Raw genomic sequence first — 17,308 nt, 5'->3', positions numbered from 1 at the left:
TCTTGGTGTCTTCCAAGACAGCTTCATCCAGAAACGATGACGAGTTTATCTCCTCATCCGATCGTACAATGACAATTTCGGCCAAATCGCTTGCCTTCAAGGCACTGCCGAACTCATTAAAAAATATCTCGTCCAGCTCAAGAAGAGCATCTACTGCAGACATAGCCTCGAGGCGAACGTCGCCATCTTCCTCCCCCATCATACCGTTGACGAGGGTGTATAACTGTGCACCGTCGTCTACGGTAGAGCACACCCTGGGTCAGGGTCGACGCCCGGCGTCTTGCAGCCAGCATACGGCGTCGCCTCTGTACAGCGGTTCTTTGTCAAGGTGAAACCAGGTTGAACACGCACAAGCTCCGATGTTATCTACAACATCCGACGAAGACCTGCTAACCCCGCAGTCTTCGTCCAGTGGATACCGTGCCACTCCACGCGCATCTGGAGGGCCGTGCCCAAGATGCCTCAGACTCTCTCCGACCACGCTATCAATGGCATGCAGCGACTGCTTCGCAATGAGAGCAGTGCTCAGTGGATAAAGTGCCAGTTTCGTTCAGCCCACAAAGACGCTTGTCCAATACACCTCCCGGATACTCCGATATCCAGCACATTGACCGTCCCGTTCTAGTGCCCGCGTCGATAGCGCTTCTGCTTCCTAGCAGAGGTGGGTTGATGACTCCACCAGGAGACATGCGCGTAGCGTTCATCATCGGCGTTCAATTGATCCATGGATATGGTGTTCCAACCTTGCCATACCAAGGGTAAGGTCATACCTTTACTCCAAGTATAACACTAAGCAGCATTCCTCGCTATCGAAGTCAAGAGACTTAACACCGAGGTCCACAGGGATCCTCGACACAGTGACACTAGGCCTCGTTGTTCAGCAAACAGTGACGGTATCAATCAACCGCGCTTTCAGCGCCTCAGCATACAGCTGACTTCCTTCGAGCGTCGAGAATAATTGCCTGACGCCCCGGAATCAATCAGGATTTTCCATGCTTCTCAAAGCCCTTCACGGTTGCTTTTACGACCAGCAAAACCATATTGCACACACTTATCGTTCGGGGCTGAGCTCTGCTGCCCTCTACCTCTTTGCGGCACAACAGAACTCAGTTCTTTCCTAGTAGGCGCCCCGCACCTACCGGATTTCCGTTTTTCTCCTCGACAAACCAGACTGGCTAGTAGCGGGAAGTCGCTTCGACGAACCTTTACGCGCTTTGCGCAGGGGACAACCAGTCCGAAGATGACGGGTGTCTCCACAGACAAAACACCGTCGGGTGTTTATACACTGCTCGGCAGCTCAGAGCTCTTCCTCCTCTTTCTCGGCATAGTTGAGATCCATTGGCTCAGGCCCGCTCGACGAGCTTTGAGTGTGTACATTACAACCAAATCGTACCAACTTCCAGTTGAAATCGGTAATCAATGCCACATTCACTGCTTCTTCCTTCCATTGCCGCACCAGTACGGAGGCCCTCCATAAAGAAGGTCACAGCAACCGCCTCGGGGAGAGGGTCGGCTGCCATCCCAGCAATAAAAGCTCTCAACTTGGTCAAGGTCCACAAATCCTTCTCGCCCTGTCGGGCAGCGAGGAAACGCGATCGCACGCGATATGCCTAATTAGACGGCGAGAACACTCGCAAAAGCGGACGGTTCAGCTCCTTCGGAAAGGGGCACGCCGCTTCAACCGAAGCACCGCACGTTAGTACCCATTCTAACGCTCGGCACCAGAGCTCGGAGTTAGCTAGCGCCACGCGCTATTGCTCGTTCTAGAGCATGGTGGATGCCATAGGAATCTTGGTCACTCTTACCCTGCGCATAAGATTTTCTCCATACTTACCCTCGAAGGTCTCAACGCTCACCATAAGTGGTCTCAATCGGGAGGAGTCATCCGACGTCGACGTTGGCGTCATGGATGAAGTCGACGCCGACAGCTTCTGCTGTAGGTGCTCTGGCAGAACATTTTCTTAGCTCGAAAATGCCTCTAGGCGCGCCCTTATTGCATCGGGACCTTGCTAAACAAGTGATCCACACCCTCAGAGCCAAATAGGGACATCAGCATATTAAGCTCGATTTGCACTCCCTAGGGAAAATAGTATCCTCACCGAGGATCAGTCGTAACGACCATGGCTTAGATTGACCCCGAGTGCTTCTAAGCGCAGCGGGGGCTGCCGTAGCTCTTTGCTTAGAGGAAGCTAAGCTAAGGTCACCGACCTTACGTTCTTTACAAGATACAGTACGAGTGTAGCAGATCGCAATTCTCTATCTCCCAGAGTACTTAAAGCCTTAACCAAGGTAAAGACGCTCTTTCCTTCGAAATTGAAACTGTATTTAAATTTTTTTGCGGCAGAGCCACCTATACCTAGGCCCTTTGGTTTTTCTGATTAAACTCCTGGCAGTCCTGCCGCGTAGTGGCTTCTTGTTACGGTACAGACAAAGCTATGTACGGTCACACCATCATGTGTGTCCCGTCCTTTCATACAATGTTACGTGTAACCCCGTTACAGAAACACATCCTATAGTGTCTCCTAAAGCACGAAATGGTCGCTCTGGAATCAGAAAAGCTCATCTCAGCCGAGAAAACTCAATTAGGCTTAATCTGGGCAAGCTGGGCGACTCATTTTGCTCTTGGCGTTAGCGGAAAATATTGTGTGTGGGATTGCCTTAGCACGGCAAGCAACTTCATATGGTCCAACACCATGATTACATATTGATAAAACTGGCAAGAGGTGGCATGACTCGTTAACTTTCAAGGCTTAATTCATTGGTGATAAGCAGGACATCGTCGTAAGGTTTACGTCGACCCCACCCGCCGCTGGAAAAGAGCAGGGGCCCGTAACTTGTTCAGAGGAAGGACAGAGCGCAGTGAGCACCTGCCTTCGGTGAGCGACTAAGCCGTTTGGCTTTAGGTGAGGGCAGGAAGATAGGCAACGACTCGGCAAAACGCTGCGACCTTTCTGTCGGAAAGCATCATCTCGGGATTGTCCCCAGTATTTCGTGAAGAGCATCGACCGCAGAAATACGTCTTCCACGATAGCTCGCTGGCCTATTTGATGAGGTTTACGGGTGTGAACTCATGGTATGAATGCACTTCGAGAAGCTTTTTTTTGTACTTTGAGAAGCTGGCTTGATAAAGTGTATAGGGCCGGACAAAAGTGGTTGCTTATTGTGAGCTCACTTTTGCGCAAAGTCTGAAAAATACAAAAGAAGTGTTAGCTCACTGCGGTCTACATCAGTTTGAGGGGGTCCAACGGAGTAAATACTGCACCATTGTGCACTGACACCTTTCATTGTGTACTATTGCGGATATGTAGTAGTATACGATTGTGTAATCGCATGGCACTTTGTGCAGTTAGAGTTTGGTAAGTAACGAGGTCTCAATACATATAAAGATGATGTCCGTGGTACATGCGGGCCGGCGAGCCGCGTCTCAAGTAATGAAGACAGCATTTTGATGAGATATTAAAGCGTATACATATTTAGCATACGTCTAAATAAAACCAGTTCTAAAACATGTGCCCAAAAATGCAAGTTAAACTAGACTGAGTTACTATGGATGCTCTCGGTTCTGCTTTTATCGAAGCGATGAGCCCATAATTCCTTTATTTGATTTGACGTTTTGGTGTTGAAGCATCCTCAAAGTGCACATCAACCCGGTGCGATGTACGCCCGACTCTAGGTTGCCGTGCGCATAATGTTTCCCAAAGCTGTAGAGCTCAGTTTACAGAAGGAGGACGATTTATGAAAATGAAGTTTACTACGTGAACAATATCACATTCACCTCAAAGCAAGGAGAACAAGATATTATGATGATGAGCTTATACCCCGCATTTTTAATCCTTCATTTCACTCAACATACAAAAACATCTTAGTAAATGTCCACAGTGGAGCGAGTTGGGATAGTAAGCGACAAGTAACATATAATTGCCGACCGCAACACCTACGATCTATAACATTAGTAAGCATTTTAATACATGTTTATATTAAATGGAAGCGATGTTACTTGATAGTCGGCAGACAGAACAAAACTGGTTCATTAAAAGTGTGCCCTTATGTTGATTGATCCCACAAGTCGAGAAATTAGTAACTCCGATAAAGTAGACTCGATATGATAAAGAAATAGTTTGATGTATTGAAATCATTTAATTTGTTCTGCTATCAATACCACACCCCGCACCTTCATTTGTATATGTAAAATTAGTGGTACATGAATTTAATCAGCCTTGCGGTGCATTAAAGATACAATAGATGGAGACAGACTAACACCTCGTTACCAAACACATTGATATTACATGAAAACCGCATGATTGAAGTAGGAGCCTCGTGATAGCGTGTCACAGATTACCCAGCATAACCGTATAAGGAAATATCACGTCGTAAAAGCTGTCGTTTTATTTAGCAGCGTAACGGCTTGTCTGAACGTAAGGCAATAGACGGTGCCTTGCGTAGATCACTTCGGACAGATCACGAAGGGCTTGCTGCGCATCTGCCACGATGTCGGAGCTCTTTCACCGAATATACCGGTCTCTAAATGTAAAATGATGAAAGCAGTTCTGGATATGAGGTCCAAGAACAGCATTTATACGAAATCAAAGCATTTATCGGTAGTGAAGTCAAAGCTTTCTCCGTGCAAAGTGAACGGCAACCCTACATCCTCGAACGAAGTAAGATCTTGGTCGAAACAGATGTGAGACCAATCGATTGAGCGTTGCTGGGTCTTTGTGGCATCACAAGCCACTCCCATAACACACCAGATGATTACTAGCAGCCTTCAAAGGGACGTCCTCCTCGCTCCAGCCCACACGGGTGAATATCCACTCGAACAAACTCAAGTTATTAGTTGTGGTCATCTTAATAAAAAGCCTCATGTTATAAAGCCTGGAAATCTGTATAGCCATAAAAAGATACTCTATTAAAATCGATTATACTGTCGAAAACATTACTTTTAAGCAATACAAACATAGATTAAGTGACTAAACGGGCTAATGTAGTGCGTAAACATGACTTATGAAAAACATACGACTTGCCGTTGCAGGTTCATACGAATATGACTTAGCAGCAGTATATTTACGATAACTTTCGCTTCTATATTCATTGCTGGAGGAACCATGGCCGCGCGACTTGTGAAGCTTTAAATTTAGGTCAGGTTTAAAAAGTGGTACAACAAGAATTTCTTATGATTTTTCTTTTCAAATTCTAGACTGGACCTCTCAGAATTGGGTACGCTACTTTTTCAAACCTTTTCGCTGCGATAGATTCTTTATAACGTAAACATGGGTCTTTGAAATCCGGCTTTGTGCTCCGTATCGCGTAAAATCCAGCTTAATGTTTGCGACATGTGATTACGTAGTACTCAATTTACTCAATATACCCAATTCGGATTCAATATGTACCTACTCATCGTCAGTCCCACGCCCAGTATTTAATATAAGTAATCTCGACAATGGTCAAGTTCTGCACCAACTGTGGCGCTCAAAACGCCGGTGGCAAGTTCTGCTCTGAGTGCGGCTCACGACTTGCTGATGACGATCGTTCGCTGTCTTCATCTTATATGTCCAGTGCTTCCAGTGCTCCCTCTGCCATGCCTTTGGCCTCGTCTTTCGGAGCAGCTACTGCCGCATCAGCTTTTCGTAGCGATAGCTCGCCGTATGGAGGCAATTCGTATCAGCATAGCCCACTGAAGAATACGTTTAATGGGTCAATGTCACAGCCTCCTCCTCCACCTCCTCCTCAGCCATATATACCCGAACCAGTACCCACCACCTTCCGATCCAGTTTTAACAACAATAGTACGTCTTTTGCCCCCATTTTAGTGACTTCGGATCCCGTTCCACCGGCTGCAACAGGAGTCGAAGCAAATCAATATTACGAACGATGTGTTAGCACAATACGAGATTCAAAAGGAGGGAATAACGAGATAGGCGTGAAACAATTTAAGCAAAATTGCCGAAAATATGGTCTGAAAGAAATGGATGTTCAGGCATTTTATGCATCGCTTGTGACAGAATTGGGAGTAGAAGGCACGAGCAGCTTTGTGCCAACACTTGCAAGACTTGTACCAGATGATGATCGGCGAAAAGAACTTGTGGAGTATAATGCGCAACAGCGAGGAGGCTTTGGTGGCAGTACTAATGGCACGAATGACAGACAGCTAGCTCTTGTGTCTAGAAGCTCAAGCTTTAGAGATTCTTTTCGTGGTGACTTAATGCGAAGATCCAGTACTGGCTCGCAGAGTAAAGGTCTTTTGAATAACCGCTATGCCGATCATCCAAACTGCGATGTGTGCAATGTACGCTTTGATGTGACCAAAAGACGCCACCAATGGTACGAAGTATATCATTGCATGATAATGTGTTCGCTTGCTAATGAGTATTTGTGATTTATTTCGATTCAATTTGATGATATGCAGTCGTAAATGTGGATTGTATGTTTGCAGCTCCTGTTCGCCTGTCCGACTATTAGTGCCCCCTGAAATGGTGATTGAAGGAGCTAAGAATTACGATCCATCGCTTCCACAACGAGTGTGTATTCAATGTGCACCGATACTTCATCCACTTCAGGACGGATTAGTTGCTAAATATGCTCAGTCTCAGACTGACAATTTCCACGAGGCACGTGGTCGCTTACATATTCCATTCTCGAGTTCCTTGAACAAAGAATGTTGCAATGCTGCCGATATTATTGGTAATTTTTTTCGTGGGGATTGGGCTTCGTCTGCCGATCAAGCCGTTCCCGTGGCATTCTTGCAAAAGGCACATGGTCTCGCAATTATGACTGTCATAAAGGCTGGTTTTCTTGTATCGGGCAAAATTGGCACAGGGCTTGTAATTGCAAAGTTACCTGACGGTTCGTGGTCTGCACCATCAGCTATTGGAACGTTTGGCCTTAGTGGTGGGTTTGAACTTGGTGGTGAAATTGTTGAAGTGATGATTATTCTTGGTACGGAAGGAGCGGTAAAGGTCTTTCACAAACCGCAAGTGAATCTTGGTGCTGGGCTTGACATCACGGTGGGACCATATGGACGTGTTGCACAAGCCGCAGCATCAGCTAGTGCAAGTGGGCTGAACGCCAACTATAGTTACTCGCAGAGCAAAGGATTGTTTGCTGGCATTTCATTGCAAGGAGCCATTCTTGCTGCACGCTCGGATCTGAATCGAAAATTTTATGGTCGTGACTTGCAGCCAAGCGAATTGCTAAGCGGCTATGTGGCACAACCGGTTGCAGCGCGTCCATTGTATGAAGCGATTGACAATGCAATGCGAGGTGTTGAAAATCATCATATGGTAAAAAATCGCCGTGCGTCTATGATGGGGCCTTGTCGACTGTGCAATTGCCCTGTGTTCCAGGCACATACAGCACAGGTATGGAATAAAAAGTGCAAGACATGCAATCACGTGCATTGAAAAGCTGAACGAAAGCCTTAAATTTATGGCTTCGACAGAATTTATACATTATAGTATTTGCACTTGTCATGCTAATCAAAAATTTTTTAGGGATCTGACTGCTTCAATTTTACGCCAATATCTACTGACTTACTTTACGCCTCATTCAATACAAATTATGAATTGTTTTTCTGCGTTTATCATCTTGTTTAGACACAAACTACTCGTACCAGAAATGTATTACATTAGAACATAAGCAATTCATGACAATCATTCAAATATTTCGATTCGTTACTCCACAGTAATGAGCAGCGGTCGAGCAGTTTTAGGATCTTTTAAAACTTCTTCGTCGTACATTGGATTTGCCTTGACATGCAACACTTGGCCAGGTGCCGCAGCGCCTTCCAGCAATTTCACTGCCATTGGATTTAAAAGATATTGCTGAATCAGACGTTTTAAAGGGCGAGCACCGTATTGAGGACTGTAGCCAGCATCTGCCAACCAATTCTTCGCATCTAAATCGATCTTCATCGAAAGATCTTTTTCTTCTAGCAATTGATCAACTTGCCGCAGCTGTAAGTCAGCAATCGAACGAATGTTCTCTCGTTTGAGCCGGTTGAAAAGTACAAGTTCGTCGATACGATTGAGAAACTCTGGGGAGTAGTGAGAGCGCACAACGTTCAAAACGTCGGCTTCAGCCATGTCACTTGGTGCACCTTCAGGCAGCCCCGCAAGAATCTCCGAGCCAAGATTGCTTGTCAAAATAATCACCGTATTGCGGAAATCAACAAGGCGGCCTTGAGAGTCTGTTAACCGACCTTCGTCAAGGACTTGCAGCAAAATGTTGCTTACATCGTGGTGTGCTTTTTCAAACTCATCAAATAAAACCACTTGATACGGACGACGACGCACGGCCTCGGTTAGTTGACCTCCTTCCTCAAAGCCGATGTACCCTGGAGCTGCACCGACTAGCCGACTCACATTAAATTTCTCCATGTACTCGGACATATCAATGCGAGTCAGCGCGTGGGGTGTCTGGAAAAGGAATTCTGACAACGACTTGGTGAGTTCCGTCTTTCCAACGCCAGTTGGACCCAAGAACATAAAAACTCCTAACGGTCGATTGTGCGCATGCAACCCAGCACGCGCAAGACGAATGCAGTTGCTAACTGCAATTACTGCTTCTTCCTGGCCTACTACGCACTGGTTTAAATGGCTCTCCATTTTTAATAGTCGCTGCTTTTCACCTTCCATTAGTGTTGAAGCTGGGATTCCTGTCGTCTGCGCCACGACCTCAGCCACATGATCAGCCGTCACGGCATCCCCGAGCGACGTGCGACTAGTTTTTCCAGTCGTTTTGCTTTCCTCTTCTTCTTGTTCGTCATGTGCAACTATCGCTTCTAACTTCGGAATGACCGAATGCATTAACTCCCCCGCACGTGCGTAATTTCCGGCATTATGCGCAGCAATCAGGTCCCGACGCGCTTCTTCTAGTTTGCGTTTCGCTTGCTGCATATCTTCAAGCTTTAACTTTTCTGCATTCCACTCGTCCATCAATTCACTGAGTTCTTTTGATGCTTTTTTTACTTCTTCTTCCAGCGCTGCCATGCGCTTCTTTGACGCTGCATCAGTCTCCTTTCGCAATGCTTCAATCTCAATTCGTCTTAAAATAATCTCTCGATCCAGTTTTTCAATTGGTTCTGGTTTGCTCTCTTGTTGCAATCGAAGTCTTGACGCCGCTTCATCCATCAAGTCAATAGCTTTATCCGGCATCTTTCTTTCCGTCAAAAATCGATTTGCAAGTGTCGCTGCTGCCACGAGGGCACTGTCAGCGATTCGTACACCATGATGTACTTCGTATTTCTCCTTTAAACCACGTAAAATGGTCACAGTGTCTTCCACACCAGGTTCCGAGATCAAAACAGGCTGAAATCGTCTAGCTAAAGCAGCATCCTTTTCAATATACTTCCTGTACTCGTCCAAAGTTGTCGCACCCATACAATGCAGCGCACCTCTTGCAAGTGCTGGTTTCAGCATATTAGCTGCATCTGTCGATCCTTCGTTACCTCCCGCACCCACAAGCGTATGTAGCTCATCGATGAATAGAATGACGTTACCATCACTCTGGTCCACATCGTGTAACACAGCTTTCAGTCGTTCTTCAAACTCGCCTCGAAACTTGGCTCCGGCAACAAGTGCCGCCAAGTCTAATGCTACAACTTTCTTGTCTTTTAAACTATTCGGCACTTCTCCCAAGGCAATACGCTGTGCAAGACCTTCTGCTACAGCCGTTTTGCCTACCCCTGGCTCTCCAATCAAAATTGGATTGTTTTTGGTACGACGAGACAATATTTGGGTCGCACGACGAATTGAATCTTCTCGTCCGATCACTGGGTCAAGATTACCAGCTTTAGCGATTTCTGTGAGATCCCGGCCGTACTTCTTCAAACTCTCTCCCTGTGGCACGTTCTGTGGATTGATCCACGTCTGTGGTTGACCCATAGATGCAAAATTACGACGCGCCAAGTGGAGAATAGGCGACGTACGCAGCGGCACGCGGCCTCTTCCTACGCGGAGTAGTGCTTGCATTTTTCTGATGATTTCTAATGAGTGTTGGTCGTTAAATTGAACTTTAAGATGAACGTAATTTGAAAGAGCCAATCGTAATCCCGAATATTCGATGTGTATGAGTAGTTCGAGAATTTATTTGCATCCTTCGAAAGTTCTGAGAAAATGAGAATATCTCGTAAAAATCAGAATTTTTCTGATCGGATTGTCAATTTTTCATTGAGAAGAAGCTACAGCAAGTGATGTATCACTGATTTAGTTCTCGTTGTGTAGATAAAGCGGTACAACACACATACTATTCTAAGCGATTTTAGATTTAGCAGTGCCCAATTTCGAGGGCTACAATGGTATGCTTGCGCATCCGTTCGCAAAAGCAAATTCTACTGGTAAGGAAGAAAAACTTTAAGTGACAGAAACAGTTTCAATGAGCAATATGGACCACCTTGTCTTTTAGCAAAGCATCATGGGTGTTAGTTTGTAATGAAATTTATTGTGGGATGTAACTTGCGCCTTACACTATTGTCCTTGGGTATTGTCTGCTTAAATATAGCGATTCGATGTTGCGGTCTTTGGCTTGCCTCAATTCAATTAACCGGTGTAGGCTCTTAAGACTTCATCGCTATCTTCTTGTAAGCAATAGTGTGATGTGCACTTTTCGCTACAACATGAACCCCACTTTGATCTAGATTAACGCCTGGCTATTAACTGTGTCAGCAGGCTCATAGCGAGAAACAGATGTGCTTTTCGCATGATGGTAGCGGATGCTAAGTGCCTTCTTTTGCGCTTTGTAGCTTGCAACGTCAAGCAATTGGCAACATTCGAACGGATGTTCTGTTTATTCTGACAAAAGTTTGCACATAATGCTCATATTGAGCCATACAGTTGTTGGCGCTGTTACCAGGTCAAATCACTGGTACGATCTTTATGATGATACGCCGTTGCAGAGCCAAACACAAGCTGTACTCATGACGAGTTGTGACCTGCGGGGTCAGAGATCGCTCCAAGGTGGTCTCCGTGTCAAAAATTAAGAAAAGAAGGGTAACGCTGTTCAAAAATCTGGTAGAGCAGTGGAAGGCTAGACTGTTTAAACATTGAAGAGAGGAATGGTAGACGAGACTCGGCTATTCGCTCGGGCAACTTATGCAAGAGATGATCATGACGTATCAATCAAATAAAAATCTAGTTTACGCTGGACATGGGCACTTTGAACTTCTTGGTAACTTTATAGATATGCAGTAATGATGGCTTCGGAGAGAGTTGTACCTCAGAGTTTACTGTAGTACCGTTGTAAGCCTCGAATAACGATATGAGTACTAACCCTATTTGCTTTATTTAGTGCAGTTACTTTTGCCGGCCTTTGAAATGAGTTTGCTGCTGCACAACATCCTGGCTCTTGGCCATAGCGTCGCGCACGCGGCGAAGGATTTCAATTTGATTGCTGCATAATCACTGATGTTTTTCTAAGTGCAACCGGGCCGAGATTAGCAAGTCGAGATATCAAGGGCACCAAAGAGTGTATCACATCATTTACATAAAGTGATGGCAAATCCGTAGAGGAGTGATTTCCGTTCATCGATGCAACTCAACGAGGTAAAAAATTTCTCCGCTGTATCTCCCGCAAACGTTTTAGATAATACCCTTACGACGCATTTAACTCCTGCCGTATAACTATCTCTATTCATACGCTAGTGGTGAACATTTATTATCGGAGCCGAGTTTGTTGAGCAATGTTCTCCAAAACGTCCCAGCAAAGTACGGGTCTCTATTCGATATAATGGCTACCGGCAAACTATGATGGCGGGACGTTTTTTCAAATGACAGCTTTGCTCTAACCTCTGCAGTCAAACGCTATTGCTGACGGTAGCAATATGAGCCATCTTGTTCGCGTGGTCCACTAAGACCGCTACACAGTACTACCAGACGTAGACCAAAAATTAAGTCCATAATGATAGACTGCCATTACTGCACCGGAGCTGGTAGGCTGACTAAAGGCGTCGCCAAATACGGCAATGTTTTAATCTGCTGACACATTTGACCAGTCCGCACACATGCACTGGCCCACATGTAAATGTTGAACCACCAGAGAAAATTTTCCATTCTTTTCCTAGGTGATCACCCGAGGGCCATCATTAGCCAAATACACTTGCGATTTCGACCAAAAGGTGTCACTTAACGCTGAGGGTCTCAAGGGGAAGTGGTATGAAACAGCAGGCCTTGTGTTAAGGCATTGCGATGCAGGAGTAAATTCCAGCGATTTGATAGAGCGACAAATGAGTCCGCAATCATTTCTTTCGACAATACAGCTCCTACTGTGTCTGGCCAGTGCGCTGTACGCCTTGCCATCGCAATGTTTGATGTCACTATCGCAAAATGCGACTTTTAATAGTCGGGGCGACAAGAAAGCGCATTCGCCGCCATATTAAGCTGACCAAGCTTTGTACCTTGGACCAAATATATACTCAGCAAATTATCATCATCATGCCGCTCTCTGTGAGAGATGTGGCTTAGATGCTGCTGTACGCGAGAATACATTCGCACTTTTAATCACAAATAGATCAAGTCCAAACGGGTGTACCTTGAATAAAACGAGGGTGTCTTACTTCATGGCAAGAATACATTTTTATGAACGGGCAATTCCTCTTACCACTATATGGTGGTGAGGCCCAAACACGATCACACATTTTGAATTATTGGTATTCGTTTGGAGCAACGCGCGGACGACGAAAGACTGAAGAATCACAGACGTCGAGGAATGGCCGCGAGAGCACAAATCGGGGTCCAGCGTATTGTTTGATAGCCGTCGAATATTTGCTAATGCTGGATCGGCGTTGCTGGCCGCTTGCGCTTCCTCGTTCGCCTTGACTGTGTGAACATATGAGGCAAGCGCAACAAATTCCTTGGGATCGATCTCTGTTCCTCTTGCTTGGTACAACTGACACAATACATATGAGGCCTTCGTTTACAGCATAGAAACTACTTCTTCTGATCATTACTAAGCAAAGGAGATTGGTGAGGTGATGTGCTGTGTCGGCATAGTTTGCACTGTGCTTGTGCAAGCAGTTGGTCAGAGCAAACCACTTTCTCAAGTCCTTACGGACAGTGCCACTACTAAATCTACAGGTACCTTTGTGTTTGCGTGATCTGCGATTAAGACCGGCTTTTCAATGAAGCTAAAGAAATAGTTTGGTTGGCGCTAAAGCAACATTCACCTATGTTTGCAATCAAATCATTGAAGCGCATGCACCCGAGCTCTGCTCGCACGACTCTAGCTTCTTGATATTTACCTTCTGCGCTCTACACAAAAAATTGCGAATAGTCACGATGTAGCCTGAGAGCTGTGCAACGACGATTATTTGCGCGGCCTCACGCTCGGGATACTCAACTAAGTGAGAAAATTTTAATGTCTTCAATTAGCTGTTGCGGATCCCATCGAGCAGGTCGAGAGCACTGAGCAAAGTGTAGCCGACCATGCTGTCTTGCAGTACATTCTTTTAAAAACATCGTGTTTTTGCGCCGGATTTGTGGCTATATATAACATTTTTCAAGCCTACACAATTTTGCTCTCACCGTAAGCCCTTTGACACAGAATGTCGGCGTTGAAGGAAAAATTCATGTCTCTCGCCAAGCCCGCTTCGTGCTTCGCACCGAAGCAGCCGTCAACAACGTCGCACTTCTTCTTCGGTAAGCCCGCGCATTTGATGCATTTTTTGGATCCGGAATCAAAGTCAATTACATGACGCGCTCCCCCTATCAGATGATTACGTGCGTGTAGAATTTTTCAGGGTCACGTAAAAAGCATCCAGCACCACAGATTTCAAGAATTGTATGTTTGAGGATTGCTGCCCGTTCCTCGCTCTCAGCGCATAGCTTGACGAGTGTATTCTCACTATGATAGATACTACGCTCAGCTTCCTCAGTACAAGCAGTACTACTTCGGCGACCTTACCGTATTGTAACCCCTTAAGCATAACCCGGTGATGATATTGCTCTAGTTCAGTGATAGCTTCTGGATGTAATGAGGGTATATCAGCTTTCGGTCTAAATGATCGCTCGAATCACGTTTTTTCACCATTTACCTACAGATGACAGCAGACCACAGTCATTCTTTGCCTTTTCGACATAGATATTACGATATACAGTCGTTCTTTCCCGTCTCAACAGCGATGCAACCTGAAGGCCTCAATATACATTGTTCTTTCCCGTCTCACTTTGAGACCTGATGCCGAGAACTGCTAAAGGCACCTAGCAAACATATTAATTGCCTGCACGGATGCTACCACAGATTTCTTCTCCCGCCAAGAGTGCTTCAATTTTCTAACTGAGGTGGCTTCATGATTTGCCAGAGCTTAATAGGAGAGAAACACGAGTTTCGACATCCAAAATGCAATGGTTTGTGGCGCTAAAGTCACGTCATACCTAAAATGACCCAAATCCAGGTTCTCGATTCGACATCACCACACTTTTAAAGTCCTCGATCTTTACCAGAAGCTCCTATAAAACCCTCGACACTTTACCAGCCTCCCCGGCAGATAAATTTGGCCTTAAATGTCTCCGCGTACTGTCTGATATTTTCGACTAACGCGTTTCGTATAAGTCAATGCATGACTATCAGGATTTACCGCAACCGCAACAAATTCTGGGATGCTGCTAAACCACCAAATCTGTGCCTGGAGCCCACAATTTCATGCTTTCTCGTTTCAGAGGCTGGAAAGCATTGACTGCGACCGCCATCAGGTACAAAAATCTCAGTTTTTTCTGTAGGCTGCCTTGCTTCTTTTAGTACTCGCTATTTCTCTGCGAGGAGTTTTTCGGATGGTCTTGTTGTCAGGCTGACGCTTCATACCTCTCAATCTATGCGCAGGCGAAGCTTGAGTGAAAGAGTCCGAGTCAGCAACGAGGAAAATCGAGAGTTTCCGGCGTAACAACATCTCTTGTTAGCTCCAAACTTTCAAGTGAACATTATTTAGAGTGAATTGGTTCTGCACTACATCCGTGTACTTGCCCCCATTCAAAAGTTTCTACTGTTCAACGTGCGGCAAGCAGTCCGCGTGTCCTACAAATCTCCCCCTTTCGACATTAGTCCTTATCAAGTATTAGTAACGAGACCTCATCATAGTACCCCTGATACTTCAAGTCCAAGGGACAATGGACGTAAACCGCAATAAGGTATGTGCCTGTTAAAGTTACGACCGCAAGAGGCGATTACATTCGCACTTGGATGCTAGTATTGTTTGCGATGCGTGGACATACGATCACGAAAGCTTGTAATTGTGATCACCGAGTGATAAATTTGGCCAGATAGAAAATATTTAATTTTATTTTGATTTTTCAATTTCAGCTTTTGAGATGTAAAGTTCATTTTATCCAGTAACCGCGACAACCCTAATGCGGTCAAGCAGATACACTTCAACGTTCCGCAGTCTAGCGCTATTGAGCACAAGTCCTCGACGTTCCATCTCTAAGAGATCATGGACTCTTGATGCTGTGTATCGTACACTCTTAGAGCTCGGCCAGTCCGATGTTCTTCAAATCACTGAGCATCAAGCGATGGCTGTGAAGATGGCTACACTTGGTTACTCTGTATTTCTACACTTGCCAACAGGTTCCGGCAAGAGTCTAGCTTTCCAGTCTCCAGCTTTACTAGCTGAACGTCACCAAACGACTCTTGTGGTATCTCCACTCATTGCGCTGATAAATGTCTGCTTAATTCATCAATCTCATCTCAAGTGACCCACAAAAAGACTTAATACATGTCCATTTTTGTGGTTTGTAGGACCAAGTTGCAGCTTTAAAACGTAAAGGCATTGAAGCTCTTCAAGTATCAGGCGGTCAGAAAACAAAACATGAGTCATTAACTCAGATGCTCGATGGAAAGCAACTCGTATATACGACGCCAGAATATCTGCAGCTGAACGCTGAAATGCGAGAGTGGGTGTCTGTAGCTGCAAGAGAAGATCGACTGGCTCGAATTGTACTGGATGAAGCACATTGTGTTTTGGAGTGGGGAAATGCGTTTCGACCATCGTATTTGCAGCTTTGCCGCTGGAAACAGCAATTTATGAGTAACGTACCTATTACTCTTGTGACAGCGTCTGTGTCTGATGATGATATTGCAAGATTGGCTGAAATGTTTCAGCTGCAAGTAGTAACTTCGCTGCCCGTAAAATTTGATCCAATTGCATCAAAACATAATCAAATGGTTGTCATTCAACAACTGACGGATCGTACAAATTTGCGGATTGAGATCATACGAAAACCATCTCAAGCTGACCAATGGATTGCCACGCGAGTTAAGAACGAGCCGACAATTGTCTATTGCATGACACGTAGGGAGGCAGACGAAACTTGTCTTGCTTTAGTTCAGTTAGGATGCCACGCGGGTGTGTACCACGGTGGTGTATCACAAAAGCGACGAGAATTTGTACGCAAACAATGGATGATGGGCCAATTGACAATCATGTGTGCTACCAGTGCCTTCGGTGTACGTTCCTTTACGAAACTATAAATGATTAGCTCTTATATTAGTATTGATGGTATTGTAGATGGGAATTGATCGGTCAGATGTGCGCTTCGTTATTCACCGCTCGATGCCGGTGTCGCTTTCGGCCTATTGGCAGCAAATTGTACGAATTTTTGGTATGTAGGGTACATGATCTCACTATTTAAAAGTGGGTTAATATGGCCTAGGGACGAAGTGGTCGAGATGGAAGACCATCCGTGTGTGTGTTGCTCTATTCTGAAAACGACAAGAATCGTGCAAACATTCTCACAACAGATATACATGAGCTTAATAGTACGAATTTTGGTATATTTTCGACTGGTAGCTCACGAGGCGAAGTGGAAGCCATATCTGCCTATTGCGAGATGGAAACAGGCTGTCGAAAAGAGCTTCTCTTCTCTCATTTTGGCTTTTGCTTTGATTCATCTCGCTGCGTTCGAAATTGCAATTGCGGCCTCCCGCTTGACCAAGAATTATGTGATCGAGAAAATTTATGGGAAGGGAGCTCCAAATTGAAACATACTAGTGCTCCAGACGGTTTTTCGCATGGCACTATCGAGTATCAGTACCAGAAAGTCTTGGCAAAGTCGAGACGATTGAAATTGTCGAAGCGAGAAGCGCTATCACGCCGTTTGATTCGGGTAAATGATTGCCAACGTATCTTTTGTCGACACCATTTCACATCGTTTTGGTCTGTTCTTAGAATATTCTTGAAATTAAGCCAAAGTCAGAAGAAGAGATGGCGAGCATGCGAGGCATCGGAGCCGCAAAAGCTTCGAGGTATTTCTCCCTTTTTTGCTTTGATTAACTCAAACGAAATTATTCGAACAGCCCGAATGCACACCAAATATCGTGGTCCAGTCTA

General features: G+C 45.3%; 3 protein-coding genes across 3 annotated transcripts; 2 read left to right on the top strand and 1 right to left on the bottom strand.

The window, feature by feature from the left end:
* Nucleotides 1–5,437: 5,437 nt before the first annotated feature.
* On the top strand, nucleotides 5,438–7,589 carry PHALS_06810 (hypothetical protein F442_15861; the record flags this gene model as incomplete). The annotated part of the gene is made up of 3 exons (XM_024720163.1): nucleotides 5,438–6,318; nucleotides 6,404–7,355; nucleotides 7,488–7,589. The coding sequence occupies 3 exons, from the start codon at nucleotides 5,438–5,440 to the stop codon at nucleotides 7,587–7,589; spliced, it is 1,935 nt and encodes a 644-aa protein (XP_024585389.1).
* Nucleotides 7,590–7,667: 78 nt separating this feature from the next.
* PHALS_06809 (atp-dependent chaperone) lies at nucleotides 7,668–9,965 on the bottom strand (the record flags this gene model as incomplete). Its single annotated transcript, XM_024720162.1, has 1 exon — nucleotides 7,668–9,965. One exon carries the CDS (start codon nucleotides 9,963–9,965, stop codon nucleotides 7,668–7,670), a length of 2,298 nt encoding a protein of 765 aa, XP_024585388.1.
* Nucleotides 9,966–15,329: 5,364 nt separating this feature from the next.
* Nucleotides 15,330–17,251, top strand: PHALS_06808 (atp-dependent dna; the record flags this gene model as incomplete). The annotated part of the gene is made up of 5 exons (XM_024720161.1): nucleotides 15,330–15,641; nucleotides 15,718–16,425; nucleotides 16,487–16,567; nucleotides 16,632–17,084; nucleotides 17,147–17,251. 5 exons carry the CDS (start codon nucleotides 15,330–15,332, stop codon nucleotides 17,249–17,251), a joined length of 1,659 nt encoding a protein of 552 aa, XP_024585387.1.
* Nucleotides 17,252–17,308: the final 57 nt, after the last annotated feature.

Source organism: Plasmopara halstedii (assembly GCF_900000015.1).
Source record: "Plasmopara halstedii genome assembly, contig: Scaffold_3060, whole genome shotgun sequence".
In the NCBI taxonomy this organism is placed as follows: Eukaryota; Oomycota; class Peronosporomycetes; order Peronosporales; family Peronosporaceae; genus Plasmopara; species Plasmopara halstedii.
This window is presented reverse-complemented; position numbering and strand designations above follow the sequence as displayed.